Below are 20,802 nucleotides of genomic sequence, written 5' to 3' on the forward strand. Positions count from 1 at the left end.
AATAAGTTATTAAAAAATATGATGTGATGATCCTCGAGCTACTTGCTGTCGTCGTTTTGTGGTTTTCACCAGTGGCAAGATCGGGTTGTTGCTCTTGTTACTTGTGAGGTCAAAAATGTATTTTCTTTTTAGCTTTGAAAACTAAACCAATTTTGATATGGCAATAAACCCTAGAGCCAAAACGTTTTATTGAAAAACAATAATTTCTTTTTTAACATGAGTGTTAAGCGAATTTATTTTTGAAATGTCAAATGGTCGCAGATTTAGATGATTTAAGGGGCGTCAGCTATAGATGATCTGAACTTTCCCAAAGTTCAAATCATGAAGTTTGGGGGGAAAAAATAAACGAACAAGACACAGCAATCTAACACAGCCCATCTTGAGGCAACAAAGCAATGTGAATTTGACTCCCATCATTCCAAAACGCTTACATTGCTTAGAAAAAGAGGGGATACGAAGTGGTACGCACTTTTAAACGACATGATGAAATGTTCAGCAAAATGCACTTAATTTCATGGTTGTTTTTAATGTTGCCAACATACCTGGAGAATGCAGGCTGAATACACACATGTAGTCCACCACACACAGTCAAACCCATGTGAACAAATGGACACGTTTACCTCACTGCCTTGTTAAAGCTCTATCCTGGTTAACATCTAGATACACTCCATTTAGCAAAAAAAAAAAAAAGAAAAACAAAGATGTTGAGTGGATGTCCAAAAACACCAGAACTTTTTAGTTTTCTTCCAAGTCTCCCTCTTTGCTTTTTTTCCCACCATGTAGACTTAATTAATAAGAGTTTTCTTCGAGCTAATGTTATGACATGTCAAATACCTAAAGGCTCTAATCTGAGGTGCTGTTAATTGGTCATTTCTGAGGCTTGTAACTCTAATGAACTACTCCTCTGCAGTAGAAGAAACTTTGTCTCCTGGGGCTCTCCTCATGAGACACATTTTATCACAGTATTTGATTTTTTTTATTTTTTTTTATTACTGCCCTTTGAAAACATTTTAAAGTTCCTGTAATTTTAGCTGACACTAAATGTCTTAAAGATATCTTGAGATTTCAAATAACTTAGTTAAGAAATGCCTTTAAATGAATTATGACGATGGTGGAACAAAGTTGTTTGTGGATCTATTAGCAACATCATCACTAATCCAAATAGTACGTGCTTAAAGGAAGCTAACATTGGAGCACAGTTAGATTTTTAGATCACCTCAGTGTATATTATTGCAATTTTACTTGATAAATTTTAACTACAACCTTTTACATCAGTTATTCACCACAAATGTGAAGTAGAAGGAAAATACTTTGTTTTCATGAATTTGAAACCAGGTGTATCAAACAGACCTCTTTCTTTTGCAGCCTCTATTAACAACTTATTGGTTCGTTTTTTGTTTTAAATATCTAAAATCCTGCCAAACTGGTGGCTTGATCTTTCCTCTTATCTGCAATTTCATCAGGAGCTGCTGAACTCATTTCCTCCTTTCACTCCTCCCTGTTCTTTTGACATGAACATCCTCCCAAATAGTCTCGCATACCACACATATTCTGTCTGTGGACCATAGAGATTTCAAAGTCGAGTCTACATTCCTAGTGGCATGTTCCTTCTTTTCCCACAATCTGAACGAATGCTAGCTAGTTTGATGAGCTAGTTGGATGGCTAGCTCAGTTTTTTTTCCTCCACCATACAACTGTTCTTTGCTGCACATAGAGGCAGTCATGCTAGGCGTTCTTGCGTTGCGACTGGTTGCGCTGACTCCCAACATGATCATCTCGGTGTTGCACAAACACAACAGTTCAATGTGAACACTGTTTCCTGTCTAGCAGTTTATCGCGTGAATCTGTGTGTCACCAAGGACGCGTGTGCAGTCGTAAAAATGTAACTTTGTCCGGATGTGTCCGGCAGACATCTGCATTGAGTCCGACTCAAACACTCGTCATACGTACATGTGGGCCTACAAGGAATGAAGTACACCTGAGTATGTTGGGGGACAACATGAAACTGCTCCTCGACAAGTTGTTGCTAGCTAACCAACCAACCACGCTAGCTAACCACACCACCAACCATTCATAGCTGGGACCTGAGAGGTAGAGCAACTAAAACTTTTCTTCTGCCTACAACCCCCAGAATGCTGTGTTTTTCTGGGTCAGAGTTCAGTGAAATTATTAACATTCTCTCACATATTTTTGTTAAGAAGTTGTTAGCTATTGTTATTGTCCAACTAGCCAAATGGCTAGTAGAAAGTATTTGTAGGTTTGCAGTAGTGACATAGTCTTTGTTATACGTGTGATAGACCGTCCTTGAGACGTTCTAAGCTCAGGACATTATTTTCTTACGTAGTCCATCAATAACAGTGTCACATCTGTATTCCTGTGCGCTACATTCCTCAATCTTTGTGCTGCTCTTTGTTCTCTAATGTTCTCTATCAAACCTCTGAGGTCTTCACAGAATGGCCCTGCATAAACACACCCTCAGACTTGATGTACTAATTAGGTAACGAAAGGCGATTGTTTACGCTGGAATTTATTTGGGGGTATCAGTATAAAGTGGGCGTAACAGAAATGCTGAAATTTATTTATTTATTTATTTATTTTTCTTCCTCTTGGCAATGATGAATTACCGTGCTGACCTACAACATCAATTCTAATAAAACGCAAACATGTTTGTAGTTATAGCATAATGAAACGTGAAAAACTCCAACGGGCATGATGTTTACGAGGCACTGTAACTTGCATTACTGTTTTTCAGTTTAACATTGAAGACACAGTCCCAGCTTTTCCTCAGCGAGAGACGTTTCCTTGAGGAAAACCTAACCTTTTCCTTCCTCTCAACAGTGTAAAGATTTCTTCAAAGCTGGCCGAGGGATTTATGAGGACTTGCGTCGCAGACTGCCTTTCTACCCTTCTGACTTCACAGATGGTAAGCTGGACCTGGACTTGTAGCGAAAGTGAGTCATTTGTGTTGCTATGCCCCACCGGGGTGCCGCTGGCAGCGCCTCATGTATCTTTCAAACTTTGCCTCACAGAAAGAGAGTGTTGTAATGTTTTACATATTTGGTACATTTAGGGGTTTTAGATTTCTTATGCATATTATAGTGCAGCATATTATTATACAAATCTGTCAAATGTGGAAACAAGCATAAAAGTTTGCATGCTCAAGCCTCAGGTTGTGTTTTTCACATTAGCTTCTGCACAGTTTTTGATATGTTTAACAGTTTAGCGTGCCCACCACTAGTAATGTAAACCGGTAATAATAGTGCAAATGTATATGCTTCATCACAACCATGGCAGCCATTTTGAAAAATGGCCACCAGATAAAGGAGAAAAGATCAAGAACATATATCTCCTCCTTCCCAAAATGATGGCTGAAGCCATTTTTACCAAAACATGATTTTGGGGAGAAAAATAAAAGGGCAAAAAATGATTTAGACCATTCTTTTAGGAAGGTGATGTATATAATTTCTAAGGTTCAAAATATAAATATGCATGGTTTGACACCACGCACATTCATGTTGTCCGTCAACAAAAACAATATCAATAATTAAAATGTTTTTCTGGGTCCAGTTATGCATTAGTTCTTATCAAAAGTATTCATCAGTGATCAATATTGGCAAGTTTTAGTGCCACAATAAATTTTCCTGTGTGATCATGGTGGCCATCATAAATTTTTCAGTAGCTAACATCTTATTTTTTCCATCTTAATTTTATTTATTTATTTTCAAAACAGAAAAACCCTGAGAACATCTGTGCTAAATTAGGATCCACATGTGAAAGATTTTTTTGCTGAAACATCCAATTATGTGCTACACTACCAGCATCATATTTGATTAAGTTAAACACTACAGTAGTCTGTGGTGTCCACTTGAAAATCCTAGCTCTAATACAACGTGTGCTTTTTTGTTGTTGTTGTTGTTGTTTTTTTAGGTTGGTCTTTGCTATCCTTGGGTTTCATCCAGGGTTTTGCACCTTGTAAAAATAACTCTAAAGTCTCCCACATGCCTCCTTATGTTCGACATTATTATAATATCCCAGGTCATCAACCACTAACATCTCCCTATACCTTACTGATGCAGTCGCTGAAGGCAGGTACCATCACTGAGTCATCAACTCAGACTCTTTACCCACAGTGTGTGAAAGCGGCTCCGGTCCAGGCCGCACACACACCCGCTCACACACACATGCTAAATAATGCGTTAGTCACAACAAGCAACTCAGCCCTTTCCTCTCTCAACGCATTTCTGTTTTATTTAAGCTGCAACAGGAATCAACACGTTCCTGACATGTGAGTTTGATCAAATGTTCATCCTGCGAAGGTCACGGAAACCAGCGATCACATTAGAGGCCAATTAAAATGTTTGATTCCAACATGAGGGATCCATCATTCATATGACCGCTCCTACAACGAGATGGATTACACAAACGCAAAACGTATCACTCCTGTTTTCAAAGGGGCAGTCGGTTGTGTAAGCCACAGTAGAATATTCTGACACACACACTCTCTGGAGGTTCCTTATTGCAGGGGAACTAAACGATGGATTCTGCTAGCGTTTCTGTCGTTTTTAAATTAAAGTGCTGAGCCTCCTCCGCTTCATTATGAGATGCATATGACTCATGTTTGTGTTTGTCTCCCTTCAGGTATAGTTGGAAGTAATAAAACCCTGCTGAAGTACATGACCACAGCCATCTTCCTCTACATCGCCATCCTCCTTCCTGCGATTGCTTTCGGCTCCCTCAACGACGAGAGCACCCGCGGCGAAATAGGTATAGGAGCGCGCAGCCGGCGTGTAGACACTCTTATGTTCTATCAAACACGGAACGACAAAGTAAAGTTCCCACTGAGGAGTAGCAGAGCCAACTGGTTATAACACAGCCAACATTTATGTAGTGTATAAACAGGTCAACGTTGATCTAAGACAGTTTTAATGACAAAAAATATCTTTAAAATATTTTTGGGCTCACAAATGGAGTAAAGCTGTGACATATCCATTTATTTATTTTTTATTTTGAATTTTGCAATAAAAAAATTTCTGCAAAAAAAAACTGAAATAACAAATCAGATACTGACTTTAGCTCATTTGCTTGACACAGATGACATCTAGTCCTTTTCTTTTGTACAAGTGTTAAAGAATAATGAAATAACACTGGCACTGTCGGCTGTACTGGACAGGCGCACAGCAGACGTCAGAACAAAACCGTAGTTTCTAATTTTAGTCAAACGAGACCATATGTATTGTTTTTAAGTTCTGTCAATGAAATTTTTAAGATACTTTTTTGCCTTTTGCTTCTTATTTTTCACATTTCATTATTTTGTTGGTTGACGTATTCTAACTATAAAAACCTCAAGCCTGCATTATTCATCCCCCTAAAATTGAATTGTGTGGGGTTTTTTTTGTTTTTTTAAAAGAGTTTCTTTTTTGTTTTATTTATTTTTTTGTTGTTTTTTTTATTGTAGCAGAAAGAACATGCAGCAAGTATCTATAGTTAATTTGTGGGTAAAAATAACAGATAATTCGCCTAATAACATTCCTGGTGCAGAAAGTGAATTATGAGTTTCCTTCTGCTTCTGCTCAGCTTTGCAGCAGAACCTTAAGGGCGTCATGTTTATTCATCAGAACCTTTTCATGTATCTTCTCTGCCCAGATGTTCGGAAGACTATCATTGGCCAGAGCATCGGTGGAGTCATCTACTCGTTGTTCGCTGGCTCCCCTTTAGTTATCCCTCTCACCACTGCTCCCCTCGCCATCTTCATCAGCGGTAAGCTCTCCTGTAGTTTCATTCAGCTCGCCTCAAAAACAAGGCAGTCGTCTCTCACAGTTTTGCACGGTAGACGAGTCTTAAACGCTAAGAAGATAGCATCAAAAGTGTAAGAAAACTAATGGCGGAGAAAAAATTTAAAATAAAAAAACTCTATCATACTGGTATGAGTATGATACTGTGATATTCTGATATTCTGATTCTTTTTCTAAAGAATCAGAAAAGCAATGTTCAAACTCTTGGTGTTGATGAGTGTCTAAAGCAGACAGGTTGTAAAATAAGTCATCAGTTTGCTTCAAAGATACAGTCCTGACGTTATTATTTACATTACTTTCATATCAGATTTTGACAACCCAAGTAATCCATATTCACAATGAAGTCCTTAAATAAAGTCATTTTTCTGTAATGTTAACTTCAAGATAACTCCTGTAGGGAATGCAATTTTTAATTTTTTTTTATGTTCTTTATTTTTTCAGTCTGCATTGGACAGAATGTCAACTTAAAAAGCAGAAATGTCTGCTGATCATTCAAAGGAAAAAAGGACAGACTGGAAGAGTAAAGACAAACTTTCTTTTCCAGTTTGGGAGACAAAGAAGAAAACACCTGTGAATAGCAGCATACACATAAAACTACTGGCCGATTTGAGCTGACTCCTTGGTTTTCTGTCTTTTTGCACACCCGTTTCTTCAAGCGTTTAATACTTATTCCATTTGTCATTCCAATGTTTCGTTTTTTTAATTCGATCTTTGGACTAATTTGTTTTTGTATGTATAGATTACTGGGGCTTGTTGCTCACATCTGGTTTGAATTTGATGTCAAAAGAAATATTTAGAATATATTTCTCCCAGGAAGAAAAAATAAGTCCAAACGTCCAATAGTCGTCACATAGAGGGGGGCAGATGGACCAGAATGTGTTGTTTTTTGTTTTTTTTTTCTTGCCCACGTTACGTAACAGCTGGTTTCAGGTGCCTGCAGGTCCGCACATTTGCTCAAGAAAAAAAAAGGAACAAGTAAAGCTTTTATTCAGTTCAGACAAAACGCAGCACATAAACCGCTGGACGGTTTTCTGCCCAACAGCATTGTTTTGTTGGGAGGAATGCAAATGAACTTGAATGGTGGAAACTCCAAAAGGGAGCAGAGATGAAGAAAAGCAGCGACTTTGATGCCAAGATGTAGTTTTAATACCGAAGCTGTTTGGCGGGTTTGTGGTGGGATGATCTTTGAAGTAAATGGGTTGGAACTGTGCAGGGAACATTCTCATGGGGATAATTGTAGTATATTTCCAGCAGCTTTCTGAACGGAACAAAGGCTTGTTTGTAAAGTTGTGACTCAAGATAACAACTAAATTATTATGGTTTTTAACAAACTAATTACAGTTCTCTCTTTTTTTAAATTTGTCCTTTTCAAGTTAAATTAAAATGCATGTTTCTCTTTAACTCTTTGTGCGTCCATGTTTGAAATCAATGAAGCCACCGAGAGCTTCTGTAATAAATCCTCTCATTATTGGAGTCTGGAAAAATCTTTCCGATGGAATCACTTTTAACCAATTGAATGTGTTTTTTTTTTCTTTCAAATTGTTTTTGAATTGAAAAAAGAGTTTGCTCCTTTCCTGATTTCCTTTTTTTGTTTGTTTGTTTTTTTGCATGTTTGTCACACTTATGAGAAAGCGTTTGAGAACGTTAAACCAATTTAACTATTAGTCACAAACAACACAGGTATTTAAAAATGCAGGTTTTAAATGAAGTTGTTTTATTAAGGGAGATAAAAAAATCCCCAAAAGACACGTTAGCACACCCCTCCGTATCGCATTTTCCACATTTTGTCATGCTACAAATTTGAACGGTTTTAACTGAGATTCAACGTCGATCACCAAACAACCAAACAAAGTAGAAGAAGTATCTGCAAATTTTCTACAAGTAAAAATCGGAAAAGTGCTTTGTGCATTTGTACTTCGCCCCCTCGTCTTTTATTTATTTATTTATTTTTTCATTTTCTCTTCAGAAGTCACCTAATTAGTAAATTGAGTTCACTTGTTTTTCATTTATTCTCGGTATGGAGCCAGCTGCGCTGTGAAGGCCTCAGAGGTTTGTTAGAGAACATTAGAAAACAAACAACATAATGAAGACCAAGGAACACCGCAGACAGCTCAGGCAGAAAGCTGGGCAAAGGTTTAAGGCAAGGTGCAATTATAATGTCACCCGACTTAGGACATGTTAGGGATTATTGTTCGATTCATCGTCTGAAGGTCAACAAAGTACGGCAGAGACACGGCCATCCACCAAAACAAACAAGCAAAACATTAATAGGAAAAACCACGTAGGAAATACGAAACACTTTAGTCTGATGGGATTAAATAATTCGAATGGTTTATATTTATACTGAATTATTTAATATGATTGTGCACCAAGTTTTGTTCATAATAGAAGTACTGACATGCGCAAAGTTGTATAGTTTCCCCAAAAAAAGCACAGAAGAAGAAGCTGTTCCTCAGTTTCTGCCAAACGTAAAACCAAACAAACAGTAATGTGTTGGTTCCAGCACCAGGTTCTAATAAAGCTCGGGGAATTACTGCAATTACGCCTCCCACTTTCTCTGAGGGGTCGGATTGACCCCGTGTGCGCTTTTATGGCTTTTTAAAAAAATTTTTTAATTTCCTTCCCGCAGTGGTTTTGGGAAATGACGGGCTGACGCGATTACAAATTCATTCCGATGGAGCCGAATCCGATCCGAATATTCCGATCGGGGCGTCGACGTGTCATGTTTTATTTTTAGTCTGACCAACAAGTTTGATTTGATTACTTATATCCTCGTATGCATCCCTGCTACAAATCTGAGTTTCGGAGAAGAAAATGGAGAAGAAACGGCGTCATTTAAAGAAAGGGCAGTGTTGTGTAAAACTGAAATTTTTGAGTCTCATAATATGTTATAATGTTATTTCCCTCTAAAAAAACGAACCTGGAGTGTTTCCTGGATTTTTGTAATGCATGATTTCCAAGCTTCTGCCTCACAGAGCAGCACTCCCCCGCTACTTCTCAGTGTTACACTGGTAAAACATTTTCTTAATGGGTTAATAGAGGAGCCATGTTGTGATGACTTCCTGAAGCCCTAGTTTCAGAAAGAGCAGGAGTTTTTGAAGAGTAAATGGCCCAATTTCAACTACAAAGTAACATTTCTTTTGTCATGTTTAGTATATGCAGCATTTTTATACCAAATGAAGTTAACATAGTTATTTGACTGCGCTATAAAATGGTTCTATGTGGCTGGACAACACATAATACTACCCTCTTAAATATTTCCCATTGTGTCATTCAGATGTTTTATATTTATATACAAGTATTTGTGCTTTTTGTCTTGTGGGTTGTAGTGATCCGAGGTATCTGTGATGACTACAACTTGGATTTCCCAGCTTTCTATGCCTGCATCGGTTTGTGGAACTGCCTCTTCCTCATCTTGGGAGGGATCTTCAACGTCAGTCTGCTGATGAAGCTCTTTAAAAGGTACCAGTTACATTTGAGTTTACATTTATCTCTGTTTATTGGGACCGTTTTCCTAATGGGTCATATGGTTCCAACTCCACCAACCTGTGACTGTCGGTGACAAAATCTGTAATATTCAAAGCCAACAGCATGGCGGATCTTGCTAACTAGCTTGTTCTTGGTTTTTTTCGTTCTTTTTTGTCAGTATTAAGTTTTACAAATTCAAAGCCCTATTAGCATTTAGCAAAAAAATGTGGATGCTGTGAGCATGAATGGCTCAGAAGTTCTTATTTGTGAGTGAAAGAAATGCAAATTCTAATGTTTCTGTTAGAATTTCTCAGGTGTTTGAGCTGCAGCCAAAAACATCCAACTTTGATGGTTGTGTTATTCCGATGCCATTTTTTACCTTTACAGTTTTGGCTGTTTCCTATTAGATGCTTATTTTGGTTACTAAAAACAGCTCTTGAGTTGCCGGTCGTTCTACGTTTCTGTTCTCATCTATGGTCTTGAGCTCTGGGTAATGACAGACAGAATGAGATCATGGATGCAAGCAGCCGAAATGAGTTTCCTCCACAAGGTGTCAGGGCTCTCCCTTAGAGATGGGGTGAGAGATTCGGTCATCCGGGAAGAACTCGGGGGGGGGTAGAGCTCTCCCTGGTGAGGTGTTCTTGGCACGTTCCACTGGGAGGACACCTAGAGGAAAACCCAGGACACGCTGGAGGGACTGTGTTTCTGAGCTGGCCTGGAAATGCCTTGGGATTCCCCCATAGGAACTGGCCCAAATGGCTGGGGAGAGGGAAGTCTGGGTCTCTCTGCTTTGGCTGCTGCCTCCGCAATCCGACGATAAAAAAGTACCATCTGCTGTTTTGCACCATTCACACCCTGCAGGAAGATTCTTGTTAGAAAATATAATGATCTGACTCTACTGAACAATATCTATCAGCAGGAGATCACCTGGTTGTTATTACTGGATGACTTTTCCTACTTTTATTTTTTTTTAAGCTCAAATGGGGATCAGAATCAAAATAAATGGTAAAGTACAACGCAAAGTTTTTAGACCTCAGTCAGTGGCAGTGGGAATGGAAGAGACGGAGACGTTCTGGTTCTTGTATCCTCCTGCTGTGGGAGGCCTCTGGGCAGCTTGGGGTCTGTTCTGGCTTTTGGCTTATCTGCCTCGTGACTTTCTGCACTATTCCACTCTAATATATATCTCCTCTTCACTTGGATTCCCTTCTGTAGAATTACTAACAGGCCAATCAGTGAACAGAGGAAGAAGTTGTGAGCAAAGAAATAAATTTTCTGCGCCGTTTTTGAATAGTAGTCTGCCTAGAGATGGCAGAAGAGGAAGTAAATAAAACCATTCAGACCTTGTTGGCCATGCTTCTAAATATTGAATTAATATTAACAGCTGCCTTGTTCAGATCAGCACTTCTCTCTTCACAGTGGAGGATGGTTGTTTGTAGCACAAGCAATTTCTGGTAAGCTTCATAGCACCAAATTAGTACAGTATATACATCGTGGGGAAACGTTAGTGGTTGGGTAAAGATTAAAACTTTATTCAATCAATTGGAGGCTAGTAAGACTACTGAAAAACGATTGCTAGCCTCCAGAAACGATTGCTAGCCTGCAGGTGGCTTCCAGTCGTTTCTCAATAGTCGAGTGCCCAAACCTCCTGTGCAAAGGACTAGTGTCTGGTTTTTACCAAGCTATCTCTTGGTGGCTGGAGTGCCACCAAAGAGTGTCTGTCAGGCTTAGAGGTTGGTCTGGTAATCGAGGTGGTTGGAACTTGTCAATTGGATTTGAGTTGTGATGAAGCCCAAAGACCCTCAGGGATGGGTTGGGGTAACTGTGGCTTGTGGAGTCTGAACTAGGCAGTGGTCAGTGGATTTTCCTCTTCTTCACTGAGAACACTTTGTGTCCTGTGTGGGAGCCTGATGGTCTCTTCTTGAACTGCACTGGATGACATGGTAGCAGTGTCAGATAAGGTGGAGTCTGTGACATGTCTTCAGGGTCTGAGGCTATCTATCCTCTGCCTCTCTTGACCAGAGTTTGTCGTGAAGTTTCTCCCCATCCCACCGTTCTACCAGCTTCAGACCTTTAGGTGACAAATTCTCACAAAACTATTCCACACATAGACAACCACTCTGCACACACACATCCACCCACACTGACATAGAGATAATCCAAATAACTGAAGGTCATACGAACACAGCTTCCTATTTCACTGATCTGTCTACTTCCATTCCAGATGCAGTCATAATTTCATGTAACTAGAAAATCATATCAGGTAGAGCAAAAATAATGGGCCATGTTTTATGATCGTAGGCACAAGATAGTTTGTTTACATGTATGAAATAAAATGAAAGGCAGAATGGCAATGGGTAGATCTAGAGCTTTTATGGTTTAATGACAACAAAATACTCCAACAAGACTGCAATATAAGTTCATAAAAAGATTATTTTATTAAGTTGACAAAAATGCTACTTTTTTTCTGTGTTTTAGCATTTTATTTGTCGCTAAGCAACAACGTCCAATGTGTTTTCCAGGTCAACAGAAGAGGTCATTGCCCTGTTCATTTCCATTGCGTTTGTAGTTGATGCTGTCAAAGGAACAGTCAAAAGTAAGTAACGCAAGCAGTCACTTTGTTTTGTTTTTCTACCACTCTGCAATCTGTAACTGCTTATAATGCTTCCATATTTTGACTGTGATAATTAAGACTTTGCACCCATCCCAGCTTTTACTGTTATCACAAGCAAATTTCCGATTTAAAGCAGGCAAAGGTTTTCTAACACAAATGGAATCGTAAAAAGATAACTGCGACATATTCTGCATACTGTGTTACTGGTGTCTTTTTAATAATGTTATTTGCTCGAGCTACTTGCTAATTATGCCTGAAGAATCCTTCGTTGACCGAGAGTGCCAAGATCTCTCCAGCTAATCAATTAGTCATTTTAATTAAAACCTGTCCAGTCCTTTTTCCTAGTGACTTTGTTCTTTGTTTCAGCCATCTGCAGATGAATCTTTACAAATCTGCTGCGTATTACTTAGCATTTTTTTTCCATTTAATACAAAAAAAATTTATATTCAGACGCTATTTATGGCTAATTTACAGAGCATGAACAAATTCAGCTCTCTAACTTTGCATTAATGCTCTTCCTTCTAGATTTTACTATAGTTTGGTGCTGCCTTCTGCTTTTCAGACTGAAACTACAGAGCAGGGTGTCTCTGCATCTTTAAAGTCTCAAATTCATGTATCTAAAGTCAGGCTGTTAAATGTCTTGAATTTGCATATATATAAAAGTTGGCCTTAATTACACTTAAAAAGGTTTTTTTTATTTTGTTTTGTTTTTTTCAAGTGACTTTTCTGTCAGCGAAAAGTTTAATTCACACGTTGGCATCTTGCTTTCTATGACATGACGTGGTTGAGGTTGCCAGTAACAAGGTGATAATATAGCCTTAATTGCTAGCATATATTATGAGTCGGTGTAAATTTATTGGCTGGACGACGTTCTTCTCAGCACTGGGAACAGACCCTGAACTCACTATCACTTTGGTGAAACTTGTGGCGACAGGAAAACGCAGTGGAGTTATAACAAAGTTAGGCAGAGCTGACAAAGATTTTGGATTTCAAATGCTCAAAGCTGACCATCCAGCCTGTCGCATAAAATCACAATAAAATAAACTGAAGCTTTTGGCAGTACAATAATAAAATTGGAAAGGGGTCAGCGGAGTCTGAATGCTTTTCAATGTACCTACGAAAAAGAAAAACTTAGAAAACTTTGGGTTTTATTTTTTGTTAGTTTGTTTTAACCACTGTGATTCTGGTTTCAGTCTTTCAGAGGTACTACCACGCTCCTGGTCTGGAAAACAGGAGCATAGAGGACCTTCCTCAGGTTGGAGACCTGCAGGGAGGAAACAGGAGTGAGGTGATGGTCGGGTCGGTGTTCAATGCTCTGCCTGAATCTTTCATCCAGTGCACTCGAGAGAGGCCCGTCCTTTGCCTCTTGCTGATGCTTGGGACATTATGGATGGGCTATACCCTCTACCAGTTCAAAAGAAGGTACATTCTGCATTAATATTCCGAGGCACTTGAAAGATTAATCACTGGAGAACTTTAAATCACGTTTGGCTGGGAGCGCTGCCTTGCTGGGATGGATGCTGCAGAGCAGGACCTCGCCTCTAAGGATTGTAACTTTCCAGACAGAACTTGCTAAACTCACTTTTCTGTCAGAGTTTCAGTTCCAGCCTGTGATTTAATAAGCATTAATATTCTACTACTGATTGCTCTCTGTAATCAAATCAACCTCAAAGCTGGATTCAATTGTGTAAGCAAGAGGCGGAGTAAGGTACTTAAGCGGTGTGAGGATTGCAGCCATTGTCCTTGTCTTGTCCACAGTAATTGTATTCCTCCATTATTTGTCTGTCCTTGCTCACTCCACTGTCCTTTCTCTCTCTGTCTCTGTCTCCCAGTCCGTTCCTGCATGCCAAAGTGAGGGAAGTGCTGTCGGACTGCGCCCTGCCCATCTCAGTGCTGCTGTTCTCCTTCATCGGCTCCTACATTTTTAGCGACATCGAGCGTTAGTATAATTTTACTTGCCTCTTGTTTTGCTCCAGATGACTGGATGAAGCTATAGCCTGTTGGGTAAACCTGTGCAATGTGAACAGAAAACAGCCACAGGAAGTTTGTTTGTAGTTTTCAGGAAAGCAGAAATAGTACTAGGCTTTTCTGGTTTCAGAAGAGTGGAAAGACACCCAGAAAGATATAAATAATCAAAGTTTAGATTATAAGGTAATATCCCCAAAAAGTTTTAAATTTATGTATTAAAAATTAAGGCTTTAAAAGGTCTTGCTAGCTGGCAAAGGTCTTTATTAGCAGACATATTAGCAGGAAGCATTGGTTCTAGTTCCTGCAGTGGAAATGGAGGAACAATAAAAACAAGCTAGCTAGCTTTAAAAATAAAAAATGCAAACGAGCTAGCTTGCAAGCTTGATTTTTTATTTTTATTTTTATTTTTTGCGTCTATTATGGTATAAGAACAAATTTGTTGTCTTTGTTATTGGATCACTTCTGTTGCAAACCTGTACAATGCTACCTTCATTTCTGTGCAAAATAACTTGGCACTACGGTGGTTAAGGCTGTTTGTTTTGTACATTTCTGACATCATACGGGTCTTAAATTTCACCTTCAAAAGTCTTAAATCTGAATTGGTTAAAGCGGCAGAAACCCAGATTTAAATGTGCAGTTAGAGCTTAGTGTTTGATTGATGAGTGACTCAATGTGAGGACACCTGCAGTGGAGGAAAGTATTCCTTTACTTTAGATAACCTAATCCCAGCTGTCACTTCATCACTGCCAGCAGAAAATCAATGCACTGTGTCCACTGACCTTAGTTGGTAGGCCTATAGATTTCTGATCTCTGTGGTCTGGCAGGAAATAATCCATTTTTTTTACTCCAGTAAGTACCTAAACGCCCCCTTATCAACGGCAGCATCGTTATCGTGGTTCCTCAGGCCTTCCATCAGAAGTGCTGCAGAGGACCTTAAACATTTCAAGTACAAAAAGTAAACTATTTCTTTCTTGTAGGCAATCAGTTTTTTGATTGTACATTTGCCATCCAAGTAATTCACGTGGATTAAAGTTGAGGAGTTAGCTCTTTGGCTCTGAATATATGGATTTTGTAATCAGAAAAGCTGTTTGGAAAGTTAAAAAAGTTGCTTTGTTTTGGAGCTCCTTGTCCAAAACAAGTCAGAGTACGAGCCATGAACACACTCCACCATGGAAAGCGTCCTTGACCATTTTCCCCCCGCGTTTCATTTCTTTCTATTGGCCCTCGGGAAACTACCAGAAGAACAGGAAGCAAATAGAAACATGCACCTGTGCCAATCATCGTCATCTGACCGACGCATCAAGATTCTGTTTTAATGGCCTCCCCACAGTGGTTCTTGCCATTAAAAAAAGTTCCTCTCCTCAAGACCAGCAAACTGCCAAATGTGCTGCTTGTATAGAGGAGCTCCCACCTGCTGAGTTCAGTTAATCAAGAGCTTTAATTGGCAACACCTGGCTGCTACCTACCCTGACAAATCCAAATCATGTGGAATCTGCAGTAGACGGCAGAACGCCGACTGCAGCGTAAAGTTTTCGTCTTTTAAAGTGTGTTACCAATATGCGACACACACACACACCCGTTACACACATTGGTATGCTGTTACTAGAAAATGCTCTTTCCAAGGTGTTGACCTCCATTGAGCAGAGTTCATCATCTTGGTCGAGGATGTTCCGACAGGTGTAGTCAGGGACTTTACCATCAACACTGTCATCCGTCATCCCGACAATTTATGGCTAATAGACGATTCGGTTCTTCACCCGCCGCAACAGGAAGACTTTCATTCCTTCTACTGACTAACAAGCCTGGAATTGTTGTAGTTTATGAAGGATTTAATGTTTAGTTTTTGCTTATTATACATTTTTTAATTTCTTCCATTTTCTGAATAAATTATTATTTAAACCTTCTATTGAAGGAGCAGCATTATGTAAAATTGACTTTTTCAAGCTGTAAATCATGTTATAATGATATTCCTTCTTCAAAAGCAATCACGGAGGATTGCCTTGATTTTTGATGCATGTTGGAGAAATCCTTTCATCTCTGTGGCAACCATTCAGCTGTGCAAAACGCCTGGATGGACGTCGGCCCGCCTTCTCGGAACTGCGGTTTCCAAGCTTCCGCATCACAGAGCAGCTCCTCCACTCAGCTCCTTCAGACTAGCCAGTAGCAATTAGCAACCACCTGGTGGAACGGAGCATCAGCTGAGCTCATTATATAAGCTTTTTCTCAGAAGTTCATATTAAAGGGTTCATAGAGGAGCTATGTTGTGATGACCTCCTAGAGGTGGAGTTTTGGAAAAAAGCAGGAGTTTTTAAAGAGACAGAGGCCCAATTTCAAGGCAGTAAATATTAAGGACAAATTTAATTTAGGTCATATTTGATATATTTTTCTAACAACATCACGCAACATAGTTACCTTATTGTCTCATAAAATGTCAATATGTGCCTGGAAAACATATAATACTGCCCCTTTAAGAAATATCTGACATCCTTTGGAGATGTTTATTTTTCTATTGAAATTTCTCCAATTTTATTCAGCAATTGTTTTTTAAATTTTGTACTATTAAAATACGCCTGACATCCTGTGATACACTTCTGATGTAAGGAGTAAATTGTGGCCTCTCTTTTTGTGATGAGTTTGGGCATCATTTTTATTTTTATTTTAATTCCAGTTCAGCCAAAGCTGCTAAAAGGTAAAACCTGTCTTTTGTCTGGAATGGCCTCATTTGCGACGGAACCCTTTTATTTGCTGCCCTTATTATCGCTTTATGCTCTTTAATAAAGGCACCAGGCGAAACACATTGGCCATTTTCAGCTTTATTTTTTTTCTTCTTTTTTTTTTTTATCCTCTGTTGTTTGGCATCATTTTTAGCCTCTATTGTTGCCAAGGCAGCAGCTGTTCTCTGGGGGTCAGAACAGAGATGACTGCCGAACCCCGAATGAATTTAAATTTAAGTGCCCCGGACAATTTTCTGTTCTGTACCTCCACAGACAATAAGTCATAGCATAATAGACCAATTATTGTCTTGTCACTTTCTAAATTTAACCAGTTACATTTAATCCAGCAGTATTTGACGGAGCGGCGCACCAAATTAGATATGAGGCATTTAAAAAATGAAATCCAGAAACTCTTCAAAGGATTAAAAACGATTGAAAACGTGGATTAACACATGAGTAAAACATAGCAAATCCACAATATTAGCAAATTAAGGAAGCGTTTCATGAGATACTTATGATGTTTGTATAACACTTCATAGGAGAGTGAAGGATCATTTCCAGGCTCATATGCTGCCATTTTTCTCCTCCTGGTTGTCGCTTCTTCCAGTTCCAGTGTTTAAGGTTCACAACCGGCCGATCTTCAACGTGGCCCCGTTCGAGCGGCTGTCGGCCATGAACGTCGTCAGCGCCATGGGACTCGGCTTCCTTCTGGCTCTCCTCATCTTCATCGACCAGAACATCGTTGTTTCGCTTACCAATGCTCCAGAGAACAGGTAGGGTGCCAACACGCTGACGTAAGAACCTCTAGTTCCCTACGTGAGCTCGCAGACACTCATCATGTGGATAAGTAGCACATTAATTTCAATATTAATAACCTTGGGTTACAAAAAAATATGCTTTGGAAATTGTCTATTTTTATTTATTTTTTTTCAACTGAATTAGCACTATTTTGTGCCACTGAATCCAAAAGTGACATCTATTTTTCTCAACCAGGTCAGGTTTTTATTCTAATTTGATTCAGAGAAATCACTCAGCTGTTGGAACAGTCGTGACCTCAACCATTTTGATCATTTAAGGAATTTAACTAGAAGACCGGTCCATGCCAGTATACTTAACTTCACCATTTCTGATAAAAAAGATTGGGTCCAGAATTGTGCATATTCATTTCCTTTTTGTTCATAAAGCTTTCATGCACCAAGTGAGACTCATCACTGTCCTCTGAAGTTCCCATCCTCCTTCATTCACTGTATCCACTGGGTCCTACTGACGGGCATGTCAGCATATTTATGGATATGTATGGATATTATCTGCAGCGTTCATCATTCACAGGGCTTCCCTCATACAGCTCAGCCTGTTTGTACCTGAAACCCCCCAAAACACACAGACTTACTTAAATGTTGCAGCTCTGACATGAGCACACAATGTTCCATTCTTTCCTGTAATGTGTCAACGTTGTTGATTTACGTTGTTGATTTACGTTGATGCTTTTCGCGACAGTATGAGAGAATATAAATAATGGATTTGTATTTTTGCTTGCATGACAAATGAGATGGAGGAGTGCGCTCGCTCCGTTTGTGTTTTGTTTTTTTCGCTTTTAATTACATATCCTCTTTGTCTGCGTTCACACTGCTTCCTTTGTTTCCTGTTTGAGTGTGACATGTTGCCTCTCTCTCTCCCCCTGTCCCCAGGTTGCTGAAGGGCACGGCGTATCACTGGGACCTGATGCTCTCCGGCCTCATTAACATCCTGATGTCGGTGCTGGGGTTGCCCTGGATGCACGCTGCCTTCCCCCACTCCACCCTCCACGTGCGCCAGCTGGCTTTCGTGGAGCAGCGCGTGGAGGGGGGGCACCTCTACGAGACGTGAGTCCGCCCACCCTCTCGCCGCCGACCACGATCAAATGGAGGCGTTGAAAGTTCATCTTCAGAGCTTGTGCTGACAGGGACTTTTTTTTTTTTTCTTTTTTAATCGCAGCCTCTCTCTTGATTGCTTGATTAGCATGGAACTAACAGTTTTCCTTTGAGGACGGATGAGCTGAGAGGGAGTTTCTAAAAGACGAGAGGATTAAGTTGAGCATTTCATCCACAGCCAGGCGAGATTATACTTTGCATATCAGGATTAATAAAACAGCGGAATGTGATAAATGAAGACTTCTTGTGTGAGGACAGAAGATGTAATCAAGGGTTTTATTTTATTTTTTTTTTTGTGGACAAAGTATGCAATTTGGTATTTTTGATGGCATGTCTGTGTGTAAAAAGAATACTTTAAATTCTCCAAATTCCCTACTTATGAGAATGTGTTAAGTCTCTTCTAGTCCGTTTAGAAAAGTTCATTTAAGTTATCATGGAGGACGAAAATAATATCTCCTTCAGTTCTAAGATAAATAACAATCTGTCAAATTACAAAAAATGAAAATATGCTAGAAAAAGCTAAAGACACCATTGTTTTTAGCATGATTTAAAGTGGCAGTATGTAAAAAAAAAAAAAAGGTTTCTTCCATATTTGTTGAAATTGTCACCATGTCATTAAGTATGGGATGAAACTGATAATCTGCAAAAAATTGATCTCCTCTGCTAACTAGACACAACCAATCAGAGGCAGGAGGCGGGCCTTAGCTCTGTCAATCACCTTCCATGGGACACTGCTTCTCCCCTGCAACTAGCATAGTCTATCATGAATGCTAAGGCTAGCTAACATGGCCGCTGAAGAAGGCGGTTAAATGATTTTTGACATTAGCACAGATAGCAGCAAGCACATGAGATTGATTGACGGCGCCAAGCCCCTCCTCCTGGCTTTCATTGGTTGGTTTTGGTGCATTTCTTCAGACGATAATAGCAGCCCAGGGAAGATCTGAACGAGATCGATCTTTTCACAGATTATCCGTCTCTCGCAACATATTGACAGTTTTAGTAAATATATAGAAAACATATTTTTATAATAAAAGTTACACACTGCAGCTTTAAGAGTAGCAGTCAAATGCTACTGACAATCCACAGGTGCGACCGTGTCTGTAAAGGTAGTTGCGTCTTTTTAAATCTTCCACTACGATTCTTTAGCACTGCTGCTGAAAATGATAGAGGACCATCTGAAGCTTTCAGATATAGCTGTAACAACAATATGTTTTTGCAGTTCTTCTTCTTTAATTCATGGAATGTTTGTATTGAGTTCCCACAACAGAATAACTCATACCAGTGATATTCTTTTAGACGGATTATTCTTGTCTTTAAGTTGAAAACTATCCACTTTCTTCTACCTTCTTTTATTATTTTTCCTAGAAGAAAATGTATCTATATTCTTTTGGGGCAATCTTTTAAGTTTTTTCTTCAGTTTGAAATAAGACGAACAGCTAGTGCTGACACAATACCAAAGAAGAAGAATATCAACAGTGACCTTGTCCTGAATCCACCATTCCACAGTAAAAATCATCTACAAGTTGGAAACATTGGAAGTGGACATTCCATAAAATGTAGTAGAATTTCAGAACTGCTCAGAGACAAAAATAGAAAACTAGAACTCGATTTAAAAAAAAAACCCCGACACACAGCAGATCTGATATAGCATGTTGATTTCATTTTTTATTATTATTCACCAATTAGTGCATGGAAAATAAACATTACAAAGTAGCAAACAGAGGCATTGACTGACAAAATAACCCATTATACAAGCAAAGAGAACAAATGGCAACAAATAAAAAGACAAAAATATAGAATTGTTTAACACAATGTGGATTTGAATACTTTTCTCTTCCTTTCTGATTTTTCCCCCTTCTTTTTTTATAATCTGTCTTGGTTTAAACAATCTACAGTCACGTAGATATTTTGGGTAAAAGTGATGAAACAATAAATCAGTTTTTTCCTCACACAGCTTTTCCGTTGTCCATCAGTTTTTGCATGCGTTTAAGTTAAAGAGATAATACCTGTTAACTGCTAACACTTAAAGTAACACATCAGTTCATTATTTATGGAACAGAAAAACATTTTATCACATTTCTTAGTTCTGGGAATTGTGAATTGATTCAAAATGCTCAAAAATTGATCTTAAAAGACACTTAAGTTGAACGTCGTTGCTGCTCATATTTGCAAGTAAACTGCGTATCACATTACGCGTCCACTTTTAATTATTACTTCAAATAATTGTTTAAAATTTCTTTATTTCAGAAAAAGCCAGGAAGCTAAGCTAACCAATTAGTGGTATTACAGAATTTTGTGCATAAACCTGTTTTTTGTTTAAATACAAATTTTGTGGAACA

General features: G+C 39.0%; 1 protein-coding gene across 5 annotated transcripts in view; it reads left to right on the plus strand.

Moving 5' to 3' along the window:
• The window catches only part of slc4a11 (solute carrier family 4 member 11), a 140,447-nt gene that overhangs the window by 111,587 nt on the left and 8,058 nt on the right, over positions 1-20,802 (plus strand). For all 5 annotated transcript variants that reach the window (XM_044142792.1, XM_044142795.1, XM_044142794.1 and 2 more), the window contains 9 exons: positions 2,839-2,923; positions 4,639-4,764; positions 5,644-5,757; positions 9,122-9,254; positions 11,780-11,853; positions 13,065-13,293; positions 13,704-13,810; positions 17,161-17,326; positions 18,242-18,415. In XM_044142792.1, coding sequence (XP_043998727.1) covers positions 2,839-2,923; positions 4,639-4,764; positions 5,644-5,757; positions 9,122-9,254; positions 11,780-11,853; positions 13,065-13,293; positions 13,704-13,810; positions 17,161-17,326; positions 18,242-18,415 — 1,208 coding nt within the window. The remainder of the gene's footprint in view (positions 1-2,838; positions 2,924-4,638; positions 4,765-5,643; positions 5,758-9,121; positions 9,255-11,779; positions 11,854-13,064; positions 13,294-13,703; positions 13,811-17,160; positions 17,327-18,241; positions 18,416-20,802) is intronic.

Source organism: Gambusia affinis, linkage group LG16 (genome assembly GCF_019740435.1).
Source record: "Gambusia affinis linkage group LG16, SWU_Gaff_1.0, whole genome shotgun sequence".
NCBI lineage: Eukaryota > Metazoa > Chordata > Actinopteri > Cyprinodontiformes > Poeciliidae > Gambusia > Gambusia affinis.